Below are 27,713 nucleotides of genomic sequence, written 5' to 3' on the forward strand. Positions count from 1 at the left end.
TGTGAGAGGAAGAGCTGTTTCATTTGATACGGTGAGTGTTTTTCTTTTAATCAGAAGAGGACTTAGGCCTCTAGTCAAACTTAAGACTCAGCCTCTCTCCTACCAGTTAGACTAGAGAAAAAAGAACCGAGTGGACTCCACAAGGGAAACATCAATAGACTTGAAGTTGTGCAGGCCTCCTCTGTTAAACTGAAGATGCTGTTTCCACCCCTTTCCAGCTGCAGTCCCCTGTGGCAGGTTCTTCTTCCTCTGTAGTATCGCCTGGCATGGAGGATCCCCCAGCCATCCCACTGGCACCCTGTCTGCCTGCACCACCATCACCACAGCAGTGAGGGGACAATTCAGCATGAAGCACTGTCTCAGTTGTTGGAAAGCTGGTGTCAGCAGATCAGGGCAGTGACCAAGTTACTTCTTCTGACTCCTTTCCCCTCATATAATTTCTGCCTTTCCTGGGTAGCACTGTAGCTCACCACAAGATGATAAAACAGCTGGTTACGGCGAGCTTTGTCCCATGAAGGCAACAACATGCCCTGGATAGTAAGAAAATAACTTTCTATAAATTAACTTAAATAAATGGTTATCTGAGCTCTGGGTAGGTTTTAGCTTTGGAGCATAGGGCTTGTGAGAGCTATGCTTTTACTCAAATGTGGACTTCTTGCTTTTGTACCACTGCATGCTGGACAATATCAAATGGTACCTTTTGACTGTAGGCTGGAAAAGGGCTTGAGCAAGCACATTTTGCTCTGCTTTCTCTCCTGACATCTGACACTACAATCTTCAAGTTGAACCCAGGAGTGGTTCACAGTGAACTGCTCCCATGAGTGCACATCCTGCACAGCAGAGTGGGGCTAGAGCCTGCTGCACGCTTCTGGGGGGGCTGGCAAGGAAGCTTCCCTGGACAGCTGTGTCTGACCAGAACAAATTTATTACATTGCCGTTCAATGTAACTTTAAGGCCATTTTGTTTCCATCTGTACTGTCTGAGTAGAGGTTGCCTCTATAAACTGCAGTTTCGTCTGTTCTTAAAATTACTTTTCCACAGGGCTTAGCCACCAGCTGAAGGCTTTGGAAGGACTTAGGTTAACTGTTGTGCAGTGTGCGGATCTGACAAAATGCAGCATGAAAGAAAAATGAACCCCTATAAACAGAGCAAAATGTAAAAACACACAATTGTAATTTGTCTCCTTATTTATTTAAGGAATAAAACCATGCACGAACTGCTGTTTAGCCTGGATTAGCTACAAGGAAGAAAAGTAATGCACCCAGAGAGAGTCCTAAATGATTTCCCTTTGTGAAAGCACCCTGGGCTCCTGCCAGTGTAAGTGACAGCAGAAAATGTGTTGTAAGCACTGGAGGTGAAAAAGCTCCTTCTCTTAGCTTTTGGAAAAAGCTTTATTTGGAGACAGTTTCAGGTGACTTTCTGTAATTGTTCCCAAACGAAGGGCAGATTAGCTTAGATGTCACCAAACCGTGAGGAGGCCAAGTCAGCCTTTCATCCTGCCCCAGGCTAAGGGTGGGCCACACGGGCCCTGTTTGCCTGACCCAAGGCAAATATGTCTTGGCTTGGTGCTTGTTTCTATATGCTTGACTGGAGTAGAAGTGATTGCTCACAAATAGGTGAGAGAAAAATAAAGCAGAGAAATGAAGGGGCAGCTTTTTATGCATGAAAAGGGGAAAAGGCCACTGAAAAAACCCCAGATTTTCAGGCTGCTATTGCATTGGCAGAATTATAAGAAGAGAAAATGGAGTGCAGTCAAGGTAATTTTAGAATAATTATACTTTATGGAAAACAGAAAATTCAGGCCAGGGGTTCAGAGGGGCTGGTTGAAATGAGTCGGCTGGTTTTGGCATGTCCAGCTTGGAGCAGTTTAACAGAGTTCCCAAGGGTGGGCTGGGGAGAGAAAAGAAGGAGGGGGAAATGGCATGTATGCAGGTCAGCTTCTGGATGTTTCCCATCTTTCCCCCCTTTTATTTTGCATTTTAAGAATATATTTCTAGTCACACAAGGAGTTGCAAGTATTTATAACACTGAGCAATTCTACGGTGATAACTGTAACACCTGAGTGCAAGTCTGTGGAGAACCAGGCCCAGAAAGCTTTAGTTTTCTGCATGAAAAGCAAATGTCTTTCAATCAAAGGCCATGTCTGCTCACAAGCTGGCACTAATTTAAATGTATCTGCATTTTGTAACTGATACAGGCAATTGATGTGAGTTTTGCATAGACATTGCCTAGAGCATTTACTGACTTTGTTTTTCTTCCCACCAGACTTAGATATATGTATCAAACCCCTCTGTATTAAGCTTTGCCTGCTTATATGCTTATATTCACAGTACAAACCCTTATAAATGCTACTGCTGTTGAACTTCCCTTGATTTCCCTGCTCCCATCATACAAAGATAGGGAAGTCTTCTTTCAGATTTGATTTCATTCAACTGTGTACTTCAGTGATAGGTTAAATGAAGATCCTCAACCTCATGAAATTAAAAAAAATAATAAAACCTTTCAAATAATTTTAATCTACCATTGTTGGTCTCCAGCTCTGACTTTCGTTTACAGCAAGGCCAACTTCTTGTTGCTCAAAAAAAGGAGTATTTTTTTAATGGGCTTGCTGCTGGGAGCAACCCTAGAATAGAGGAAGACCAGATCCAGAGTCTTTAATGTATCATGTCATTTGTTTTCAAATTTTTTTGGTAACATTTGAATACTTTTCCTGAGTCTTAAAATAGAAAACAAAGTAGTTCAGTTGGAAGGGTCCTACAGTGATCATCTAGTCCAACTGTCTATCAGTATGCAAAATAAACCCCAAAATATCAACATGCAACATATTTAAAAAATAAACTGTAATTCTTGCAAATTTGTCCCAATTACAGATATTAAAATAATTAAACAAGTAGGTAAGGAGATGATGTGGGTTGTTTGTTTTTTCCTTGAATGATGCCACTACACATAATGAACTCTGGAAGTGAATGACATCTGAATAACAAGAAAATAGATCCAATTTTTAGATTTTACTTGCACATGGAAGAATGTTTATGGCTAAGAGGAGCTGCATGTTTAATTGTTGAAAGCTGGAGTTTTAACAAAATCCATCTTGGGCATAGAACTGCTGTAATCCTTGTTTAGATAAAGACACTACATTAAGCTATGCACTGGGGGAGACTGGAAAGTGGCAGGCAGTCCTGCTGCAGGATGGACCAGTGGCTGTGCAGCTCCAGGAGGGGCTGCTGACCCGCACACCTGCACGTTGGCTTGGAGGATAAGAGAGTTTCCTGGCATGAGCACCAGCTGCTTCATGCTGCTCAGCTTCTGTGCTAGAAAGCTTCCCTCAGCATGCGTGGTTCACTAGTGTTGGCAGAGCATCAGCAGCCTCTAAGAAATGGTTTGTAGTCCAGCATGTGAAGAAAGTGGTGAAAACGCTGAGAGCAAACAGGTGTGCCTTGGCTATCTGCAATGGCAGAGTATCCTGAATCATTACCTTTTGTTTCATTCCTGCCTTCATTTCATGGCTCTTGCAAGATATATCTGACATTTAAAGATGACAGGTTAAGATAATAGCTATTGCCTATTTCGCTTGAATTATTTCAACTGAAAATAAATAGGAGGAATTAGATGTGTAAGTAAATTGTGTAAATGTGTAAGTTATATTCACTCTCACTCTTATTCAAAGGAAATTCGTTTTGTTTGTAATTCCACTGTGCGTCCCTCTTTCTGACCCCAGTTTTGAACAAATTGCCCTGTTTCATCTCGAGATTCTGAAAAGGCTTGTGGAAAATGGTATCTGGGAAAAGGATTGTGAGTCAGGCACAAGTTTGAAGGAGCAATTTCAGTGCAAGTTCAAGTTGCCTTTTTTTTAATGCCACTTGGAGAGCATGTTCAGCATGGGCACTGTGAGCCAGCAAGTGAGACCTTTTACCCAGCTCTTGGCATTTAATTTAGGGATAGTGGGCAGGAATTGAAAATTCAAGAGTAAAGGAAGGGAAGTTAAGTCACAGAGGATATAAATCAGCTATTTTTGTTATTTCTGCTGCATTTTATTTTTAATGCAATCAAAGTTGCTGTGAACTGATTTCCTTAATGTATCTAAGTACACCAGGTCCTGGGAGTGTGATGCATATGTATTATTCAGTTCATCATGGATCCAGAAAGACAGGAGCAGTGAAGAACTGAAGAATGAAATATTTGTACTACATCAAGATGACCAAGATGTGGGCAAGCATGTTGTCTGCATTTACTTGTTTTATTGTGGAGGAGGACCTGAAAGGCAGGAAATATTCCAAGGCATTGGTAGGCTGACTTATTAAAAATGAAAATTTTAGAAATAGGAAGGATGTTGCTGCTAACAGCAATAGAAAAAAAGGAAAGAACATTAAAAAAAACAACCATAACAAGCTCTTCAGCAGTAACTGTGAAGTTTACTGTTAGATAAATAGCCACCCTTCCAAGGCAGCGGATCAGAAGTGTTATTAAATGTGAAGGGCTAAACTGAGAAAGATCAGTTTGGTATTGAGATGCAGATTTGTGGGCCATTTACCTAAAGGTAATAGTTATATCAGTGTGAAGAGAGGAGGCTCCCTGAGGATAAGATAAGGAAGGTGATACCCAGGATAGAACTTTGAAGAGCTCTCACAGACAGGGGACAAGAGACAGAGGACAATAAGGAGCCATTAAAGGGAGATGAGAAATCTGTATATGTGCTGGCTTGGGATGTAACACAGAGCTTTATTAGAATTGGGGGGCATGAGAAGTGCCCCTGGCTTGCTCCTTGCAGCCTTGATCAGCCTAGTGGATGTTTGGGCTTGCCTGATAAAAATAATTCTGGTCTCTGAACCTTACAGTATTGATACAGCTTCAAAACTAGGGCCCAAAGCCAAGGTGAGTTTCAAAGGAGAAAAGGATGACAAGGAAGTGTAGGAGCCAGGAAAGATAAATATAGTGTGGGCTGTCACAGGGCTGAGGGGTGGACAAAACTGAATGAGATGCATGCAGTGTCCAGCACAGCTGATCCACAGAGATGAAAAGGAAGAAGCCAGGATGTGTCAAGGAACAGGTGCTGATTGTGAGTAGAAATATTAGGCTTCAGAGGGATGAGGCAGAAGTTTAAATACCAAGAAGGGCCTGGGACTTGGGGCTTTGTGTCTATCTGGTGGCTATTATATGGACTACTCTGTGAAGGCTATGGCTCCCCTCTCTTCCCTCCCATATAACTTGATGAAATTCAAAGACAAGTGTAGAGTCTTGCATCTGGGGAACAAAAAACCCATGTACCAGTACAGGTTGGGGGCTGACCTGCTGGACAGCAGTGTAGGAGAAAGGGACCTGGGGGTCCTGGTGGACAGGAGGATGACCATGAGCCAGCAATGTGCCCTTGTGGCTAAGAAGGCCAATGGCATCCTGGGGTGTATTAGGGTGTGGTTAGTAGGTCAAGAGAGGTTCTCCTCCCCCTCTATTCTGCCTTGATGAGGCTGCATTTGGAATATTGTGTCCAGTTGTGGGCCCCTCAGTTCAAGAAGGATAGGGAACTGCTTGAAAGAGTCAAGCGCAGAGCCACAAAGATGATTAAGGGAGTGGAACATCTCCCTTATGAGGAAAGGCTGAGGGATTTGCGTCTCTTTAGCTTGGAGAAGAGGAGACTGAGGGGCAACCTCATCAATTTTTACAAATATGTTAAGGGCAAGTGTCAGGAGGATAGAGCCAGGCTTTTTTCAGTGATGTCTAGTGATAGGACAAGGGGCAATGGGTACAAACTGGAACACAGAAGCTTTCATGTAAACTTCAGAAAAAACTGCTCTACTGTGAGAGTGACAGAACAGTGGAACAGGCTGCCCAGAGAGGCTGTGGAGTCTCCTTCACTGTAGACATTCAAAACCTGCCTGGATGCGTTCCTGTGTGATGTGTTCTGGGTGATCCTGCTCTGACAGGGGGGTTGGACTGGATGATCTTTCAAGGTTCCTTTCAACCCCTAAGATTCTGTGATTCTGTGATATCTGTTTCTAATCTCAACAAAATAAATCCCTGAACTTTGCCACTTCATCCTTTGCGTAGCCTTCCATACCCAGAGCGGTACCACTTTACAGAAGTCCAGTGTCCCTTGCTCTGAAAAAACCCTGGGGTTTTCCTCCCCTCAGGTATCACTTAGGAGGAGGGAGCAGCCTGTGGACAGTGAGGTCTGGCCCCTCAGTGTAGGGGCAGAAAGGGAGGCTGCCTCTCTTGATGTAGAATAGCTTTTGTGGAGCTGCATTTTCTGAGGACCAGCCTTGCCATCCCCACCCAAACTCTTTCACTATTTGGTATAGAAATGTTTGAAAAGCAGCCACTGATAGCCAAGAAATTGTCATCAGTTGTATAAATAAACTTCCTTCCCTTTCCACTTGCACCCATAACTCCCAAACCAGAACCTCCTGAACACGAGTTCCTCCTGTTTTAATTCTAGACACGTCAGCTGAGATTAACATGACATTCTGTTATCTGAAGTTTTATGTATTGATACTCACTTTGCTCTCAAGTACTGAGAAGCACATTGGGTTAGATGTGGAGCAGCAGATGCCAAAGAATCTGGATAAAAATCAGGTATCATGCATAAATTCTGGGAAATAGTAGCATGTGTGTAGGATAGACCTATAAACATGGAGTTTGGGGATTGAGAATGAAAAATCATTCTTTATTCAGAATATTTTAAGTGGTTCATCCTAAAATGGAGTGGTGTTTCAGCAAATACTTCTGCCCCAACCCCTGCTCCCCCTGCCCCATATCAGAGACAGGGTGTGGATTTAGCCTTGGTTTGAAAGCAATTTTTATTCTTCATTAAGAAGAGAGAGAGTCTCATTAATGAGACTTTGTTAAAGATATTAAAGAGGGGATCACACTTACTAGTTTGCTGGTTATGAAGCAGGTGGATTATGAGTGTGGGAAACAGTGCAAAGTAGCTGGTATATCGTGAGTAGACAGGTGAGTTCTGACAGTGGGTTTCCTTTTACATACTTGGCAATGTTAAGGAATAAACTTCTTTACACAGGGCTAATACAGGGAGGTAATCTGAATAGCTATTCTGTACTGACAGGCCCTTAGAAAGTTGTTTCAAATTAAGTATTTTCTGTTGTCTCTGGAATGAAACTTGATAATCGGGGAAAAAAATTCTGGAGTTGTTAATAACAAATATTTCCATGAGTGGAGGAGATATGATATTGATGGTCTCTTAACATCCCAGAAGGGGTGACTGATGTGGGGAATAAGAGACCTGTGTCAGTTTATTTTTAGCAGCAGAGGTAAGGAGGGATGGAGAGCACCATAGGTCTTCATGCTTTTCAGCAACCTCACAATGAAGAAGCAAACCACAGTATTACTTCTTTCTTACAAAATAACTGGGGTTATTCAGCCATGTATTTTACAAATAATAATGGCTAAGGTCACACACCAGTGTGGTTAGGGAGTTTCATATTTAATCTTGTAGTCATCTGTGATGTGTTCTAGAAGCTGTGTCACTGGGACAGGTACTGCCTGTGGCAATTGGAAGTGCTCTCCAGGAATTGTGGTGCCTTGTGCTGTCAAGTCCTTGATCTGTGTGAGCTCTGCTTTATCAAGGTGGCTGCTGGGGGAGCAGGTTCAGCTGTGCCAAAGGACAAATCCAACTTATTTTTAAATGTGCTTAGAATGTAACATGTTTTACTGTTTGTGTACACGTCAGGTCATTACCAAATCTAAGTCAAGTGCATAAAATGTGTTTTTCATGTTGTTTGTATTTCCATATAGCATATTATTGTAATATATGAAGAGTTAGACATGGAGTAGTATATGCTTTTCTCTGTGAAAGGGTTTCAGGTGTGTTTGGCTGATGCTGTACATTGCAGACCTGTCTTCTACCATCTTGCTCTTGTGTTGTCATTTATATGAGTGCAAGTGGGTGCAAACTGCTGCTAATTCAGGGAGGTGGCAATGACTGCCCAATGTGCAGAGATGAGAGAATCAGACTTTGTACCTGTAATACAAAATAAGTTCTCTGTCAATTTCTTTTCCAGGGCCTTTTTTAAACAAATAGCTACATCTTATGTTTTTTGTTTGTTTGGGTTTTCTTGGGTTTTGGTTTGTGGGTTTTTTGCTTTTGTTTTGTTTGTTTTGTTTTTTAACAGAAGAGCATAAGGAATGACTTTACCAAAACTTGTTTTTGAGAATCTCCGTGCTGAAATCAAATGAAAATGGAACACTTACAGGAACAGTTACGAAAAGTTATTTGTTATTCAGGTGGTTTTTTTTAATTCCTCCTTAAAAGCATCCTTAGTTTGTCTGACATATGGACCAAGACCCACACATTCCATTGTGAAAGTATCCCTAATGATGTGCTAGTTCTCAAGGATGTATCAGAGTGCTGCAGCTAACACCCGGTAACACTGCTCACTCCAGTGCTGGCACACTTTGCCTGCTGGGTGCAAAATCTCTCCTGAAACAGATCTAAAGCAAGAAGTGGAGATCTGCATTGACTTGCAAGGCCATGCAGCAAGCAGCACAAAAATCAATTCTCACTCACGCTCCTCTTTGTCAGGAGGCTAGGTGCAATGCCTGATCCTCTCCTTCCTTATATGTCTTGTTTTCCCCCTTATTTTCCGGCATGCTGAAAATTCAAGTGTTACTTGTCTTACAAGCACTTAGCAATTTTCTTTTTTTTAGAGCATAATTTATGAATTGTAACAAAATTTTGCCTTTTTTTTTTTTTTTTTTTATGAGACTGAAATTAAAGCAGAGCTCCTATGTTTAATACATTAGCAAAGACTAGGAGATTTATAATTAATCTCTTTGCTCTGAGATGGACCCTTCCTTAACTTTTGTCTTGCCAAAAGGAACGTGCCCAGTTAAAGCAACAAATGTCTCAAAGTTAAGGCTGAATGTGCATCTGACAGAGAGCTGTGGGATGCACACGCTTGTGGACATTGCTGGTAATAACTCGCCTTCGTTGCTTTAACTTGTTTGCAGGCAGTGTGAGCTTTCTGCAGGAAGACAATTGCAAGGACTTCATTGTTTACAAAGTACAAAACATAGCTGACCTCTAGCACTGTTTCGGGAGGTTGGTCTGCTGCCTTCTCTCTTTGCTCAGCTGGGCTCCCCCCTAATCTGCCTGCTGTAACTGGGATGTTTGTAGTTACTTTCCCTCTCAGTAACAGATTGTCTTGTACTGTATGGTCAGAATGACACAGACAAGATTGTTTGTAGGTTTCTTTAATTAGACCAGCTGGAAAAAGGAGGTGGTGTCTGAGGCACACAAACTCTTCTCTAGACGAAGACTAATCATCTTGTAGTTTGAAGAACACTAACCAGACTTCAAAGGGTGTTTTCTCCCTGACATCCCTTCATCTAATCCTGTCTTTATTCATTACACCTTCAGGCCAGGAGGGCCTAACTAATTATTGACCCCATCTCCTGTTTAAGGGCCCATTGCATTTCACCCAGCTGTCACATAAACAGGCTGGGGACTGGTGTTTGGCCAAAGCAGGTAGACCAGAGAGGCATTCAGTTTTGGTAATGACCTCAGCTATTATTATTTGGAAGTTTTCTTGGTAAAGTACTCAACTGAAGTAGAGTGCCTCTGTTAGAGTGACTGGACCAAATCTACTGTTACATGCCCATAAATGAATTCAAAAGCTAGAGGTTGCAAGAGGCTTCTGTTCCAACTTCTGTTCTATATCATGTTGCTCAGGATCTTTTCTACTTGAACTTGGCCTGTCCTCTTCTTCAATCTGTCTGCTGCCAAGTGCAGAATTTCACTGAGAAATTTAAAATCAGATCCCTTGAAATGTGAAAATACTTTGTACTTATGCTGCTTCCAGCAGAGCCAAATCCAGGCGTTTCTAAAATGCTGGTGCAATGCTGCTCATGTGCTGGTCCTGAGAGCTGCAGGTAGCAACCACTTGACCAACAGTGATTTGAAGCAGATGGAGGAAGCTATGGGAACCAACAGTGAACCAATGCAATTGCACTGCTGTAGGTCTCACAGGATTGTAATAACCATTTGGAATAAAGTCACTGCATTTAAGGTTTTGTCAGAACAGACTTTGCACAAAGATGATTAGGATCCTCTCCATCTCCCCCTTTTCCTATTGAACCTGTGATTCCAAGCCTTAGAGTTTCAGTTCTTTGTCTCTGAGCCAGGTCTTATATCCTCATGTATACCTTCTTTTATGAAAGATTTCAGAAAGAACCACTGTAATTTCCTAGCTGGTAAGAAAATAATCATTTCAATAGTTTTGAGGTTTTGCTGCTGTTAACAATCAGCTTACTGCAACTGCTGTCAGTGATGGGTTGGTGCTACAGCTAAACTGACATAATAGCTATTGCTGCCAAGTCCTGCTCCCCTCCATTTCCTGTCTTTGGTCTCCTGCTCTTGTCTGACACCAAGGTGAGCCAGTTCATAGAGCTCAAAATGAAAAAAAATAATTCAAAGAATGGAGAAACCAAAATGTGGTCCTGTTCAGAAGTCTTTTTGTCTTTCAAAGAAATGTAGATTGGCTTGAATAAGGAAAGTATAATCTCCAAAACAGGGCTGCTAGTTATGTTAGCTATTTTTTTTTCAGGTGAAGATGCACTTTAGAATGGCACAGCAAGGGGCAAATGCATCATCATGAGGTGAATATCCCATATAGAAAATACATCATTCTGATTTTGTTTTCTTTCTTCTGCCCGCAGTGCCCAGCCTGGGTGTGGGGATCAGCCTGCTGCCAACATCCTCCTCATCAGAAACACACAAAGCCCCAGATGAAGCTGAGCAAATATTTCCTGAGGTAAGTGTGAAAATTCCAGCACTTGTAGGGTCCTTTCAGCTGAATTTTGCTCCGTAATTACCAAGATGAGTGTACGAAATAAAGGCCATGTTTGTTGGCAGTTTTTTCCAGTGGCCTTACCAGAATTGCACTTGGTAGCCATTTCTGCAGTTACTCATAAGTCAGTGGGTGGTTTGGTTATACTTCACTTCAAAGTAGTCGAGAACTGATTTCTCTGCTGTAAAAAGTTATCTGAACTAAAAAGGCAAATACCTGTAATTTGTCAATCCCCACCTGCTGAAGAGACCGTTATGTTATCACCATCCTTTTTTTTTTTCTTTTTTTTCTTTTCTTTTTTAATTCTGATTTTAGTACCTCTCTGGTGTGTTTTTTGTTAAATTACTAAAACCAAAAAAATCTTTCAAAATCATTCAAGGCATATTTTTTTTGCTTTCATCATACTTCATCCACATGTCCATAATGTGCAGGGGGATAGTTCAACCTTGCACAACACAACACTAATGTATCAGTTGAGTCGTGAAATGTCTTACCTGTGCTTTGTGCATAGAGATAGATTTCAAGCAATGATTATGCTGTTCCCCCTTCTCCAGGCTTTCCAATGAAATTCCCCATTCTAATGCTCTCAAAAAAAATACATGCTGTATATCAGTAGTTCTAAATATTATGTATATGCTGGTTTTAAACAAGCGTGGCTGTCCTCCTTCTTCCTTGCTGCTGAGAGTGAAACAATACATTTTAAATTTGGGTTTTTTTTCTCCTCCAGTTAGTAGATACTGGGAGAACTTTGTCTCAATGTCCATCCCTTTTTCGCACTGGACTGTTGTTTATGCTTGCATCTAGTCTCACTTTGATAATGATAGCCCTTCTCATCCTCCAGGACAGATACTTCCATTTGTCAGAGCATAGGACCTAAAATAATTTCTTGGCCTATTGCTTGAGTTGTGCTACTCCCATGGGAGAATCTCTCACTGGATCCCCATCTCTTCTTATCTTCAAAGCTCCTTAAAGCTTTTCTTCCCCATTGCATACCTCATCTTGCCTTGCTTTCTAATATCCTCAGCTATTTTCTTCTTCTCCACTACTGCCTGTATGTTGTTGCCTAAGCATTGCAAAAGTTCTCTGAGCTCATCCAGAGTGTCCAAAACAGGGTCATCTAATAGCCCATCCCACTGCCTTGACTGGAGCTGGTCTCAAAGCCCTGCGTACGTTCTTTCTTTCCCTTCTGATTTTTTTTTCTGTGTCCATCTCTTGACAAACTTGAGAGGTACAACTCCTTCTTGAACATTAAAAACAACTGTTTCTCCATAGAAATGACTATACACAAACCATAGATACTACTCATAGAAACAGGTGGCTAACTTCAGTCAGGAGCAGAAAAGAAAACAGACTCTTAAGACAGTATTTTAAATTTCAGCTCTAGTTGGAAATGATGAGGTTTTCCAAAATGCCTTCTAATTCATAACTAAAAAGCACTCGTTCCCCCCTTCCCCACCATGATCTTGTTCTATCTCTTGAAATATTTTGTGTGCTCAGAAATTGTCGCTACTCCATTCAGCACTGGAAAAAAATTCTATGAATGAGAGCTATGGGGCAGCACTGAGATGTGCCAGCTTGAAAAAAACAATATCAGGACTTCTGAAGTAAGGAGCAGACTGTTCTGCTGTTCTGGTTGATTTCGGTGGGGGGGGAGTTGCTGTTGTTGTTTTGTTTAGTTTTTTGAGTGGGGTTTTTTGTTTGTTGTTTGTTTCTTTTTTTCTTTTTAAATTTACATAATTTCCTATGCATAGCTTTGATATCTGCCTATACCATCTGGAAAGGATATTTATGGTCTAACTTACAGTGGAAAATGCCTCAAAACCCCCTTATCATTGCAATAGAGAAAAGTTATTTTTTTTATCTGAGAGAAAAAATGAGGAGCATTAATTATTGCTTTAAAACACAATGATCTTCTGAGTCTGAAAGTTGTTTGCTTGATTTATAGAGACTGTTGTTGACAACAGCAATAAAAAGAAAAGCTCAGCTAGTTAATTTGTTTCTTACTAATGGGGTGCTGTACTATTTGCCTTTCAAGATCCTTCGATGAAACAGTTCTCAAACATCAGCTCGTTAGTCCTGGACCCACCCAGTTGGGTGGATAATCCCTGAAATGTGGTCATATCTGGTGTTGTATCTGTGCTGGGTGCATAGTGAAATGCACTCTAGAGCTTGGGACATTATTTGAGATAACGGTGAATTTGAGGAAGCTAGTAAAATTATCTGAATTTAATGCAGCTGCTAGAAATTAACTCTTCTGAGCAGCACTAGGGGAATTGCTGCACAAAGAGGACCCTTTTTTTAAACAGATTTTCTTCATTCAGCTCTCCAGGACAGTAATGCTTTTTCTCACTGTGCCTGGGAGACCTTGTTCCCTTTGATCACCATCTCATGGTCTTGCAGTTTCACTTCTCACTCCGGCTGTTCTCTCAGAATTCTCCCAACCTTCCTCTCGGTTGTCAGACCAGAAAACGTTTAGCCTTGTCATATTACCTTGGATTTATTAAGTTTTAGTGTTCCTGAGTGTTTCTTTGATTAGAATTGACTGAAAAAGGCAGAAATTAAGAAACAGGAAATATTTGTATGAAATTGATTGTATTTGTATGTTTGAACTCTGCTGGTTATCACATAGTGTTTTATTTGGTTTAAATTTCATACACTTCCAGCATTTTGATAGTTTTGAAATTGTTACAGTTTGAAAACTGTATTTAAATTTTAAAATAAAAACACATAGACTTGCCTGTAGCTTATAGTTGTTTCTGTTGCTATAAACTGGCCAAGCAGAATTCAAGAAAAACTGCAAACCCCAAATACTTCTAATTGAAAAAGTTTGCAAACAAGTCTGGGAAAACCAAGGTGTACTAGGAACTTCTTATTCCCTGAGTAAGCTAGCAGGGTTATAATAAGCAGGCTAACCCTGCTAGCGTGGTGGTCTATCCAGGTTCCAATAGGAGATTTAACCTTACACTGCACTGTGCTTCATTCAGCCTTAGGGATAAAGCCTTTGATATCAAACTAATAAGGAGCATGTAATAATAATGTAACATTAAATGTTGGACAAGTAAGCTGGTAGAAATCAGAGTTTGGTATTACAAGAGTACTTGTTTAAATCAAAATATATCCCACAACTATACTGACGCAGAGTGGAGATGGCAACAGTGGTTTGCAAAAACTGTTTAGCTACTGTGTAACATTGATAACCATTATGTGTTTTATGTCGCCTGGAGGATTTATTAAATCAGGGGATGTCCTGCTGTGGTACGTGTCACTGGAGGCATACAAGTCATCTGGGTGTAGCGTGTGGCTGGGAGCTGCAGTTGCCACTGCCCCAGCTGTGCTAGGGAGGGCAGAGCTGAGGCAGGCAGAGAAACCACATCCCCCAGTAGGATGAAGCAGCTGAACTGCAACAGAGTCCTTAATTGCCTATGAAGAGCAGGTGAGCATGGCTGGAGGTGAGATGCTTACTCCTTGAGGCTTATAGGTGGCTTTACTGAACTGTGTTTTGAGGCATTTCAAAGAGAATTTGTAATGCAGCAAAAATCAGGATGCTGCTTGTGGCACTCGCTGTTGCTGGCATTATCCATAAAAAAGAAGGTTGGGAATCTCAGAAAAAAAGAATTCTACACAAGTCTAATGACAGGCAGAACCTAAAAATCAGTCTGAGACAAAACTATAGTCTCAATTGATTTTTATATTTCAGCACCTCACAACCCTTAATATTGTTTATTTGCTTGTTGCGTTGAAGCCTTTCATTGTAGGTGGGGGTTGTGTTTCCAACACCACCAGAGACAGGAGTTGTGGTATAAAAAGACTGTGTGGCATGCACGTGGCCATTAAAGAGTCCTGTGGAAGAGCAGATAACTTAGTGTTCTGCAACACACACCCACCATGCTAGGTCTCCCTAGATTCTAACATGCTTTTTAAAAATAGAATTATTTTATTGTGAGAGCACAGAAGACTGGCTCATCACCCTTCAGAGCTGCATGCTCAGAACTTCTTTCTTGAAAAACAGGGTGGTTTTCATGAACTGTGTAATGTATGGTTGGGAAGACATTTTGGAGCATCACAAACACGAGAAAGGCCAGTTCATATAATTTAAGTGACTTGCAGGTGCAGTACAAAGGCTACTGAGATCTGTTGAGTTTAAAAGATTTTGGGTCTTGTGCTTTGCTGTCAAAATATATCTGCTGGCACAGATGGGGAGGTTGTTACAGACTCCTGCAGGATGGATAGCTAAAGATCCCTGGTCAAGGGAACCAGCAAAAATAATTATTTCTGAGCTCACCTTACTCTTCCCTCTGGTGGCTAGGAAATAAGTTTCTAGCAAAAATATGGTGATTTGTTATCTTCTCTATATCTCTTTCTCTGTTTCCCTTCTGTACAGGGATCCTCTGACAGTTCTGGTTCCTAGTTGCCTTTTTTTTTTTATATACAGACCATCTTTGTGGAGTCTTGGGGTAAGGATTTTGTGTTCTATTTCCATGCCTGTCATACTGGCACAGTTTCTTCAGCAGTCACTGGAAGAGAAAGGAGACAGTGTCTATGTGTACCAAATTCCCTTGAAGGTCTGGTGTCAGAATTGGACTTGGGAGCAGCATGAAACACAGGCACACCATTCCTTAATATCCTTAGAAAGGGCCTCTGATCCATTTGTTTGTCAGCAAAGCCATGCCCTGTGAGTTCTGAGCGAGTTATAACTGCAGGTGTGGTGACAACCACACTGCATTCTTTACTGTTTCAGACAATAAGTTCCATTCTGGTTCCCACTGGCCTTTCTTAAAGAGATGTCCTGCTATCCCACAACTTCTGATGTCACTCGTAACACAACCTACTGCTGAAGTGGCACCATAATGCTTTTAGTACCAGCTCTTTTATGGTTGGCACTGCTTTTCTTCAGGTTTGTGATTTCGCCCAGTTCTGGTTTGAGTTTCCAGGAATTGTTGCATCAGAAATGGTTGTTCAGGGAAATAAAGTAATAGGAAAAAAATTATGAAATTTCTCTACTGTTGCTTGCCAGCAGAGGCATATCCATCATGTAGGTCTAGATGGATGTGCAGTTCCAGAACTGAACTTGGGTCTTGGAACTTCGGGCAGTGCCCTACAGCTCTGTATCTTTAGGAGCTGTAGCAATAGAAATTGTAATTCTTTTACAGGATTATGTGTAGACAAACTCTCAGTTTGCTAAACTTTTCATGTAAGTAAATGATGTATAGAGGAACAGCGGAGATGGCAGTGCAGGTGGCACTTGTCTGCCTCAGTAGCTCCCCTTAAACCTCCCATCCCCTCACAATATATTAATCACTAGCTACTTCTCTCAGTCCGTATCTGCTCATGCTTGGTTAACACCAAAATACTACCCAGCTTTAAAACACCAATGCAAAGGGCCAGGGTTAAAATGTAGATGCCTAAAGATACGGGGGTGGTAGGGGATCTAGGACTGAGAGGCTGCAGAAGTGCTAGCACACCACTGTTAACCAGAGGCTCGGGGATGGAGTTTAAAGCCCAAATGCAACTGTTCAGGCTGTCTCCTAGTGGAAGACGGGAACACATGCTGAAGTTGGGCACTAAATATTTAGTGGAATTTGCTCGGTGTTGATCTGCAAATTTAAGTCCCATTGTTCCTGAGTGGTGGAGAGTATCATGTGTCACTTGTGTGTTCTGGAAAATGGTTTCTGTATACTATTAGTTTCAGGCACCCTTTTCTAAAAATCTTGAGCTAGAGTTGTTTGAACTTGCTCTTTTGGCACAATTTAAATCGCAGCTTGAACAATGTTTAAAATAAAGCAACTTGTTATTTTGATAAGGTAAAAGTTTTCAATATTAGTCATTACATTTTTCAGTTATTTCAAGATGAACAGCAAATTTGTGTGCTCTTCCTGTTTTTGTTTTCATCAGTTGGTCCCCTCTGCTTTCATTGCCTTCATTCCTCAAATGTAAATGGGTGCAGAAATTCCCAGATTAAAGCTTATGACATAAATAAACCCCTAATTATTTAATTTTTGTTTTCCTCTGTTAAGGCCACATAATGGGAGCTGGCTGCTTGGCACTGGTTCATTGGGGAGTTAAATGAAAAGTAAGAGTTTTCATACTGGTGTGATGCAAATCCCGTGTCCAGTTAAAGCCTCAAAGCATTTTTTAAAAGCTGTATAAAAGGTGAATCATTTCTGTAAACAGCCTTTAAAGTGAAAACCCAACACCTTTGCTGTGGGAGAAGTAATACGATCTCAAATACCTTTGCAAACAAAGAGTCCCTTGCCTTCTGCGAGCTGCTCTCTTTTTTCAGCAGCTCAGCATGGGGTGCCAGAAAAATCATTAACGGGCCCATCTTGCACTTCTGGCTTTTCCACACCTGCATATCACGATCCCTGCTGTAACTTTATGGACCGTGAGGAGGCAGGTTTGACGCCATGAAACACAGGCTCAGCTAACAGCTGCAGGATGGGCAGAAAGCCAGACAGTAAAATGTAAAGAGGAGGAAGGAGAGGGATCACCTTTGAAGTTTACAAAAAAAGCATGACTTTGACCACTTCCTTTTTTAATTAGCTGTCTCAGGTACATTGAGCCGCCAGTTTGAATGGAAACTGGTGGGGGTTTGTTGGAAATGCTGAAGGTAATACTGTAAGGGTTTCATCTGTATGTGACTTTTTTTTAAACCTTTTGTTTGGGTTTGTTGTTGTTGTTTATTTTGTTGTTACAGGGTTTTCGGGTTTGCTTTTGGTTGGTTGGGGTTTTTTCGTTTTTGTTTTGTTTTGGGTGAAGTTTAACATCCTAGGTTTAACTTGTGAGCTATGATCCCAGGACAATATCAGGGAAAAGAGCTTATTTCATTTGAGAATTCCTGAACTACAGCTAAAACCTTGCAAGGGTGAAAAACAACTTTAATGCAATGTTGAAAGTTAGGATTTTGATCACACTCTAGCCAGGAAATTCATTACTACATTCCCATAGCAACCAGGACACACCTCCAGGGTACACAGGTAGAATTATTATTTTTATATATGTATCTAGTGTTAACTTTTGGTCAGTATCCACACTAGCACCAGGAGGTTGCTTTTGATTTGTTTTACTGTAGCTGGAAGCCAAACTGAGGGATCTCGTAGAGGAGTTGCAGTCACTGCAGAAACCAAATTTTTCTGTGTTCTCAAAGGCCCAAAAGTTAATTTTGGACTAGTATGTTCCTTGTACTTTCTATGCACATTGAAGTGTGTTCAGGGAGAAAATACAAGCTGTAGTTGTAATCCATGTAAGAACTACATGCATTTCATCTGCAAGACTGCAAATCAAGAGTATGTACATTGATGTTAATAGTCCATGTTGGGGTTGGGTCCTTATACGCAGGAGTATTTTTTCTGAGATGTACTTTTGTGACTAAAAAAGCTTACACTTACACATGCTTTCAGGATAAGGAAAACTATTTGTGCTCACAGAAGGATGTATAGTTTTTTATATTAAAATAAGTGTTTCTTGTAGGGGGGATTAAATTCATTGGCATATTCTTGCCTATGCAATGATCATGGTACTTTACAGTAGGTGTTAAGACACCCAAACACTGAAAACATATTCCATTTTTCCTGCTGCAAATCTGCAAAAGGCATTCTCCAAAAGGAAAACTGCAACTGGAAAGAAAAAGGGAAACCAAACATATTTTGAAGTGCTTGCAGATCTTCTAAGAACCAGAAGCAAAGTATTCCCTAACTTACAATTTTAATAATAAATATAACATTGTAATAATTCAAATCTGAATGAACTATTTACCACACTGATAATTTCTAGGAGGTGATTAAAGGAGAATGCAGTCAAATCCGGAATACAATCAGTGGATATTGCTCAAGTTTGGGAAAATTAATTAGGGAATTTTTTTGAGATGCAAAAAATCCTTTAGACTGGACTGGTGGGAAAAAAAAATATTGAAAAAATTAATTTGCTTCTGTGCTGTAAAGGGCAGCATGATCTCAGTAGAGTGCAAGGGTGCAGTATCAATGATGTAAAACTTCATTGTGATTTGTAACTAAAATAGGTTTGAGTCTGTTCTCCACTTGAAAGAAAAAAAAAAAGTGACATTGGGTATTAGTATAAATCCATTGAATACAGGTAGAAATATTTCAGCTTTATACAGGAATTGAATCTGGTCCTCTGTGCCAGTGTGTTTTAAGAGCTTCAAAAAAGGGCAAAAGGGGGCACCAAACTGTCTGTCATGTTATATATACCTGGTTTCTATAATTTAAAACATGCTCTGGAGCACTTGTGATGTCTTTCATACAAGGTGTTTAAACAGAAAATTAAAAGAAATATTTTAAGTCATGTTTATAAACTGTAGTTGAAATAAATAATTTTATGCATCATAGGTAAAGAAAAACTTTTATGTAAATCATTTTAAGCTATTATTTTACTTACTTGTACAGAATCTATTTTGAATATTCTAGTATATCTCTAGTATATCGTATAATTAATCTGCCTGTCGATCCTTGGTGTTTGTTTTTCTATCTCTGGACATAAGAATTAACAGAGAAGTATGCAAGGGAGCATGCAAATGGATGATTCCCGCTAGGTGATGTGGCTCCCAATATAGAAGTGTAGACTTTATTTTTTTAAGATCAGGTACTGTAGATAGACTTGGAGTGTTTATGGGTTGTTCCACTCGTTACTTAGTTAAGCATAAAACAATAATTGCTTCCCAATATATTACAATAAAATATTCTGAACATAAAGCAGCTCTTTTAAAGGACAGGAGAATATAGGAGAATCAATAGCTTAGCTCGTAAGTTTTTTGTGTGTATTTTTATGAAATTGGAAAATTATATTAACTGTGCATTTTTTTGGCTTACTAGGTTATTGGAACTGTGGAACTGGAAGGTTCTTTTCTTCTGAAAAAAAGATAAGTCAATCCACTCCCCTGCCCAGCTCAGCTTCAGATAAATCCCACACATCACTGACAGATATTTATCCAACTTTTTCTTAGGGACTTGCTCTCCCGGTCAAACTTGGTCCAGAGTCCCCCTCTCCTTACCATTAAAATGTATTACTCAACCAAGAACCTTAACCTTCTTCTTGCAATGTAAGACTATCCCTTTTTGCATTGCTCCCCATGAAATAACTAAATAGAAAAAAACGTAATTTCCTTTCCACGGGTTTGCAGTCTTTTCTTTTTAATTTGTCACCATTTTAATTAATTGCATTTTCTAGACTTCTGTTCATCTTCATTGTTCTCTTCAGCTGTTCTTTTGCCCCTCTTGAAGCACCTTACCCACAACTAGATGCAGTATTACCCTGGAAGCTGTAACACAGCATATAAGTGTTTTGTTAAATTTTGTGATTTCCAAGCTGGATTTATGCTTGTAGTTCCTCTTGCAGTGATAGGTTTGCTAAGCTTGCAATCCTTGGTAACTCCTCAGCTTTCATCTCTGTAGAGCTCACTCCCTGACCAGCTGTTTGGCATCCTGTCTTCATGTAGTGAGTGGATTATTCTTGCCTGTGTGCACTGTCCTGCATTTGTCTGGGCTGGATAGCCTGATGCTGCTGTTTCTGTTCTCTCCAAATCACTTTTTATTTTAAACCCAGCTTCCTGGTAGTCTCTTCCCACTTGGTGTCATCAACAGGTTTAATCATGCATTAATCTGTCCTCCAGGTCACTGCATGATGTGTTATAGGCTAATATGGGAGGATTATAAATATATGTTGTCAAAAGGATTAAAGCTGTGTCTAGTGGTTCTAATAGTTGTCCTCAGAATACTAAATCAGGAGGCACAATGAAGTGTATGGATGTACAAGGACTTATGGCCTAGGAAAAAAGAAGTTGGGAAGTAATAGGATAGAAAGCAACAAGATCTATCTTCCTGATAGAAATACAGCCCCACTTCCTAATGATGTAGTGCATGTCTAGTGACAGAACTAAACGCTGGAGATAACAAAAATAATTCTTCTGTTGAGGCTAAGCTCACTTTTCCTATGTGTCTTTGTTCCATGTGGTTTATGAATGTCACAGGAGTAATAGTCTAACCCCTACCATAGCCTGGATGATGTCTGTGTGGCCCTCACCAGTTGGCTGCCTTTTTGTATTGACACGAAAGAGAAACAAGGGAAGAATAGCTGAAGTTGTGATTAATTTTCAGCTCTCAGGAGAGAACTGAGTTCTGTGATTCTGGATCAGAGAGATTGTTTTTGTAAGATGCCCCAGAACTGCATTTATTATTATTTTGGTACCTTGCAGCCCAAGGAAAACAGGGGTCACCAAGTCGCACAAGTGAAGGAGAGCAGGTTGTTTTAGTTTTGGGCGCTGTCCAGGAATTCCAGTGAGTGGTGGAAGTGGGCAATGGGGGACAGTATTCAGATAGGCACTGAATGAATCCTGTAGGACACTGTAAGCCACCATGCTGTTTTGCAGTGTGATGTTTTGAATGAGCCTTCACGCTGTCTTTTCTTGGGTTTAAAATTTGAGCTGTTGTCAAATTCTTTCTCAAGGTAAGAATTATGAGGTCTCATTGGAAGAATGTGGAGTAGCTGGAAGAGGGTAGATTTAGATTAGATATTAGGAAGAAATTTTTTACTGTGAGGATGGTGAGACAATGCAACAGGTTGCCTGGGAAGCTGTGGATGCCCCAACCTGGGAAGTGTTCCAGGCCAGGTTAGATGCAGCTTTGAGCAACCTGTTCTAGTGGGAGTTGTCCCTGCCCATGCTTCCTCCTCGTTCCCTCACCCCCTGCCCTGACAAAAACCAAACCAAAACAAAAGTTTATTTGAACTCTTGTAATTATATCTGTCTGGGAGAGCAACTGAAGTGTAAGGTATCAAAGCGAAATTCAGAAAAGTCAAGACCAAGTAGAGACTTGAAGGGACAAAAGGGAAGTAGAAAAAAATGCTGGTCTTTATCATGGTAATAGTAATGAAGTCAAGCTGAAAAAGCCCAGACAAGGGGCTGAGTTACTGTACTATAAAGTGCTTCCTGCCACTGGGCTTCACAAGGCAACTCTACTGAGCTGCTTAGGGAACTCCAGTTGTTTCTGACCATTGGGGAATCTCACCAAGCTTTGGGACTTTGAGACATTTGGCATTTCTGGTTCTCACTCCGAAAAAGTGAAGAAGCAGGAAAGACTGAAGAAGCAAACTGCTTACGGGTGGGGGGAGTGTTTGGGTGGGCAAAGCATTTCTTCTGCTGGAAAGCCTCACTGCATGGGGCCAAGTGTCCTCACACACTGGCTAGTTTCTGTGCCAGCTGGGCCCATCAGCAGCCTGTTGGAGGTAGCATTCAGGTTTCTCTTGCTGGTCCCCTCTCTCCAAGTCTATGAGCTAATTTTGTACTGAGGATGGGCCTGAGCTCTGACCCAAAAGCTGTCTATGGAAGATGGTTTCTCAGCCCAGCTCCAGCAGCACAGGAGAGACTCCCTTTCTGTGAAGCTGCCCTGTAAACTCCCTGCTTCTGTGCATGCATATCCCCTCGAGGCATCAATCCCCTCAGGGATGCAAGCAGGCTTCCAATCAATTAGGCAAATGGACTGAAGGGGTAAGCTATTTCCTATTCATGAAAACAAGACTGGGTTACATTAACCCTGTAGTTCCCAGGAGCCTCAATCCTCCCCACCTTGGTGTTTTTTCAAATGCTTGAAGGACAAAATTCTGAAAAAGCAGAGGAGCTTCTAGTAGCAGTGGACATGTTCTGTTACTGTAGAAAGCAAAATCATTTAGCCAAGTGTGGAAGGATTTTAGTGTGCCTATCAAAAAACAAAAAACAACAACAAAAAATAAAGTATTAATTTGGATTCAAAGGTGAAGGGACAAATATTCCAGCGAGCAGATATGGAAGCATTTGCTCTTTAAATCCTAGCCATCCAAAGACACAGAGCACATCAGCAGACTCACAGTTATTCTCAGAACTAGTGCTGTATATATTTAAATCTGTAGGTGTTACAAGCAATTATGACCTGCCACTTACCAAATACAACTTTTAAAGTCCTGAGGAGAGAAGTTCCAGATGAAGGTTAAACTTTCCCTCTGTGTTGTTTTTCATAGCAGGGATTTCTTTTCACCAGGCTCTGCATGGAGTTTTGCATAAACAAGTCACTGAAGTTACAAAGACTCCACATAGGTGCAGGAATATTGAAGGGTCAGGGCCATATTATTTTAGATCATAGAATCACTTAGGTTGGAAAAGACCCTGAAGATCATCTATTATAATTATAAAAATTATTATGATTTTTATAATAATCACAGCTTATCATAATTACAGTTTCTAATGTTTTTTTTACCTACAGACCATTTACTGTCATTATATATTAAGATATTTAATTTTATCTTATATGAAGACATTTTCAGGTCCTCTGAGTTTTATCTAAGACAGCAAATAGCTCCACTGTTTAACAGATTTCTGTTTAATTTTATAAGATGTTATTATACTAATATTTCTTTGTTTTACAAGCATTATCTTTTGCTTCCCCATTTGCAAGATTTGGACAGACTGGAGATCTGGGTGAAGAGGAATCTAATGAAGTTCAACAAGAATAAGTCTGGAGTCCTGCACCTGGGGAGGAATAACCCCATGCACCAGTACAGATTAGGATATGACCTGCTAGGAAGCAACTCTGTGGAGAAGGACCTTGGAGTGCTGATGGACAAGTTATCCACGGGACAACAATGTGCCCTTGTGGCCAAGAAGGCCAGTGGTATCCTGGGGTGCATTAAGAAGAGTGTGTCCAGCAGGTCAAAGGAGGTTCTCCCCTCTACTCTGCCCTAGTGAAACCACATCTGGAGAATTGTGTCCAGTTCTGGCCTCCCCAGTTCAAGAGGGACAGAGATTTATTTGAGAGAGTCCAATGGAGGACTACAAGGATGATGAAGGGATACTTGTCGTATGAGGAAAGGCTGAGAGACCTGGGGCTGTTTAAGCTAGAGAAGACTGAGAGGGGATCTTATTCATGTATACAAATATCTGAATGGTGAGTGTAAAGAAAGAGGGACCAATCTCTTTTCAGTCATGCCCTGTGATAGAACAAGGAGCAATGGGACACAAACTGGAGCAACGGAAGTTCACCTTAGGATGAGGAAAAATATCTTTACTGTGAAGATGATGGAGCACTGGAACAGGCTGCCCAGAGAGGTTGTGGAGTCTCCTTCTCTGGAGGCTTTCAAGACCCCTCTGGATGCATTTCTGTGTGACCTGCCCTAGGTGTTCCTGCTGCAGCAGGAGCATTGAACTCCATCTCCAGAGGTCCCTTTTACACCCTAACATTCTATTACTCTGTAATTCTATGAAAAATGATGTTTTATTCACAACTGGTAGATCAACGAGTACAAAAATGATGAAGAAAAATATGTCAGGAACATTAAAAATAATTAAAATAAGATGACCTTTCTGCTCCCAAGTTAGCCACGTGATTTAAAAAAAGAAGAGACCAGCCACTAGGTACAGGAAAAGCTGATTAAACTTCAAATTTATTTCCCCACACATAACACCAAGTTTGGAAAAGCAATGTTATATATTCACTGTGTTTCATGCTTGGTGTTGCATGAGTGAATCTATTTCTGTTGGACCAAAAGGCCTTAGAGGACCAGATCAACACTGAAAGAAGATCCCAGTTGCATTAAGAGCAGATCACTGTATTCCTATTCCAAAGTCCTTTTTCAAATGCCAAAGCAAAAAAATAATAAAAAAAAATAGAGATGTAACACATCTTCATCTAGGAATGTGAAATGGAGGATCAAAATGGCAACTTCAATTTGTTGTTTTTAAAAAAGTCCTCTCCTTGTGGGACCCCAGTCTTGCCTAGGAAGCTGATGGACCTTTTTGCAAACATCTTGCTCAAGCATCTCTGAAACACTCAGGATTACAACTGACTTTCCAGACTATAACATTGTCTTCTTAAGATGGTGAGTACCCAAAGTGTTTTGATGTACATTTAAAACTGACACCTGATCCATATATTCTTCCCTGTGCAAGAAAACCTGTTTCCATGGTTGAGTTCTGAAGCCCTTGCTTTTTTGAAAAAAAGTGAGTGATCCAGAAAAGCAGCAGGTAGGTCCATTTGTAATGTTGAGGGAGTACCATTACAGATGAGGTCTGTAGAGGTGCAGTTTTTTAGAGTGTCTTTAAAGTTAGATCTTAGGCATGCTGTATTGCATAAGGGATGATGATTTGGCAGTAATTATAAGATCTGCAATATATTCAGAGCCTGATTAACTTTATTGCTTTCCTCTAAATTTATTTTTCTATATGGTACTACTTGGAGCAGGCAGCTGGAGCAAAACAACAAGTTTGTAGCTGTTGAAAAATGTGTACAGCATCCACAATGTGGTTAGGAACCAAATGATCACATCTTGCTTCTTGGCTTTGTTTTGTTGTGGTTTTAGTTTTTAACAAAGAGCTTGCAAGGCAAAGTAAGGACTAAAGCACCTTGCTATAGGGGGGCATGTGTGGGTCTAAATTAAATGTGGTTGCTTTGTTGTAAAAGCTTGTAGCTGACAGATGGGTGGTAGATACCAGAGGAAGGTATTTTGCACAGGGAAACCTTTGAAACCACCATTCAGTTGGTATAACTGGTGTAAAGTTGAGTTCAGGACTGAGGTAGCATAAATCTGCTTATTCCAAGCAGTAGTTTGTGGACAGACAAGGGCTATAGGATGGATGCCCTCTAGTACTGTAAATTCTTGTTCTTGTGAGACCTAAAACTAGCCAAAATTTTTATTTTAAATATTTATTGAAAAATTACTCTTCTGGTAGATTTAATGGTAAATCTGTCGACAAGACTAGAGGGGCAGGAGTTTGCATCTTCTGTTTTCAGCTTCTCCCTGTTCTGCATGAATTTTTATTAAAATAAATTAAATTAAAATAAATAGCCTGCAAGCATGAAGTAACTCATTTTAAATAGTTCTTAATTGTAAATTTCATGGTTTCATTATCCTGTCACTTATAAATGTATTCTCAAGTATTAACCAGGAAAAGAAAAGTCAGCTAATTTTTTTCTACATCTTCTAGGCTCTTAAACCAGGTTTTGATATTTACTGTTATCTAGTATCTACAGATAAGCCTTTCAAACAAAGAAAATCAGGATCCTAGGTAGCAGAAAATGAGCAGTGGGTGCTATGTGCCTTTGAAAAATAATGAGTCCAGAACTGTAGGAAGACTAGGAGTAAGCTCTTATTTTTATAGCCCATCAAGAAAGGGAATGCTGGGTATTTGCTATGAATAAGATATATGAAAGCCAAAGGGAAAACAATTTTTAAAAAAAATTAATTTCTGATGGTTTTGATATATGAACTTAGAGATGTTTGACTAAAATAAGAACCATTATTTCAATTAATAAAATAAAATTAGTCATAGATAAATAAATATTTCCCTCATTTAGCTAATGTTTTACTGAAAAGTCTAAATCCCATGAATGGGTTATGGTAGTCTCAGTTTGTAGGGCATTCTTACTGAGCTCAGGGATGTATGACTCTTCTTATGAAGCTAAAGCTCTGAACACTGCTTTTAGGATTTCCTTACATGATCCCTCCAATAATTTCTTTATACTGTGTACTTAATGAGGAGTGTGTGTAGAAGTATTAACTTTGTATTACTCTGGTAGAGCAAACCCACATAAAAGAGCATTTATCTTACCCATTTTTAAGCATCTACTTTAAATGTCTAACCTTCTGTCTATCTCATCTATGCACCCTCTGTCATTCATGAGGAGTCAGGGCTGGCTAACTCAGAATTGCATTAGCCATGAATTAATTCCAAAATTCAATCTAAAACTATTATCAAGGCTCAAAGGTGGTGAATAGTTCTTAACTAACAGCTGTAATCCAAAACTTTGGGTAAAAATGCATTCAGTTCTGAGCATGTCATTGATTGTTACCTCATTTGCTGCCTCTTAGCTGCATGTGGTATCCTGCAGTAAGGGTACAGAGAATGTTGGATTTCTCCTGTCCCAAGGTAAATTCTTTCTTTCCAAGAATACAAATCAGCAAGTGCCACTGAGAGACAGAGGGAAATACACTAAGAGTTTTGGCCAGAAAGAAGCAACAGGGACAGCACTCTCAGAGATCTTCCAAAAGATGCAAAGTTTTTGATGAATTGAGAAGTGAAGATAATGGAGTCACAGAAATATGAGTAGATTTTCTCCACATAATTATTTGAATTGGTATATTTCCTAGATCACAGCCATTCTTGCAGGAAACCCTATCTAAAGTTTATTTCTACAAGAATAGTAGCAGTTCCTGTGAATAAAATGCCTGTATTCTCTCATTTTCTGACTGAAAGCAGAAACCAGATTTATAATAAACAATAAGGTCTCCAACACCTTTTTCCTTTTGTAACTGTGATTCAGAACAATGCAGTTCTTAAAAGTAATCACACATTCAAATACAAGTAGGTGTGAGCTTTCAAATATACTGAAAGTGAATATTCAGAATATCACATCCTGGTGTTTTCTTCTGATGTTAAGAAAAACCTGCTGTGCAAACCAGGATGCATGTTTTCAAAAGTCTATAACTTTGTTATTTTGAAGCCAGATTTCTTCAAACAGAGCAAGGCACATATTTACCTTCCAGGGATTTGTGCCATTTGTGCCAACTTTGGTACCCTTAAAAGAAAGTGATTTTGGGTTTCCTTAAATAGAAAGATGCATGCAAATAAAAATTCCACAGCTTACTTTTAGATAAATTTGTTTAGGTGTTCTGGAGTAACATTTTACTAATAGTTTGTTTGCACATGAGGCAAAAGTGACTTGATATTGTACTACCAAAGAAGAGATGTTAATTCATTATAATAGAAAATTAATATCTAATATAATTGTTTTGCAAACATAGTACTGTGTTGTAGAAATTTAAATTAGGTCTAATAAATAAATTGTTTATAGTAAGCCTTTTCAGAGGAGTTTTTGATGTATCTTGCAGTCCAGAGCACCAGAAATCCAGTGTCAGTGCTTTAGTCCCAAAAGAAACAAA

General features: G+C 40.0%; 1 protein-coding gene across 1 annotated transcript in view; it reads left to right on the forward strand.

Moving 5' to 3' along the window:
- T (T, brachyury homolog (mouse)) overlaps positions 1–27,713 on the forward strand; it is a 78,013-nt gene that overhangs the window by 22,223 nt on the left and 28,077 nt on the right. The window contains exon 2 of the mRNA XM_009995659.1: positions 10,669–10,763. Within this exon, the coding sequence (XP_009993961.1) occupies positions 10,669–10,763 (95 nt within the window). The remainder of the gene's footprint in view (positions 1–10,668; positions 10,764–27,713) is intronic.

The sequence above is a fragment of the Chaetura pelagica genome, unplaced genomic scaffold (genome assembly GCF_000747805.2).
Source record: "Chaetura pelagica isolate M959 unplaced genomic scaffold, ChaPel_1.0 scaffold954, whole genome shotgun sequence".
Lineage (NCBI taxonomy): Eukaryota > Metazoa > Chordata > Aves > Apodiformes > Apodidae > Chaetura > Chaetura pelagica.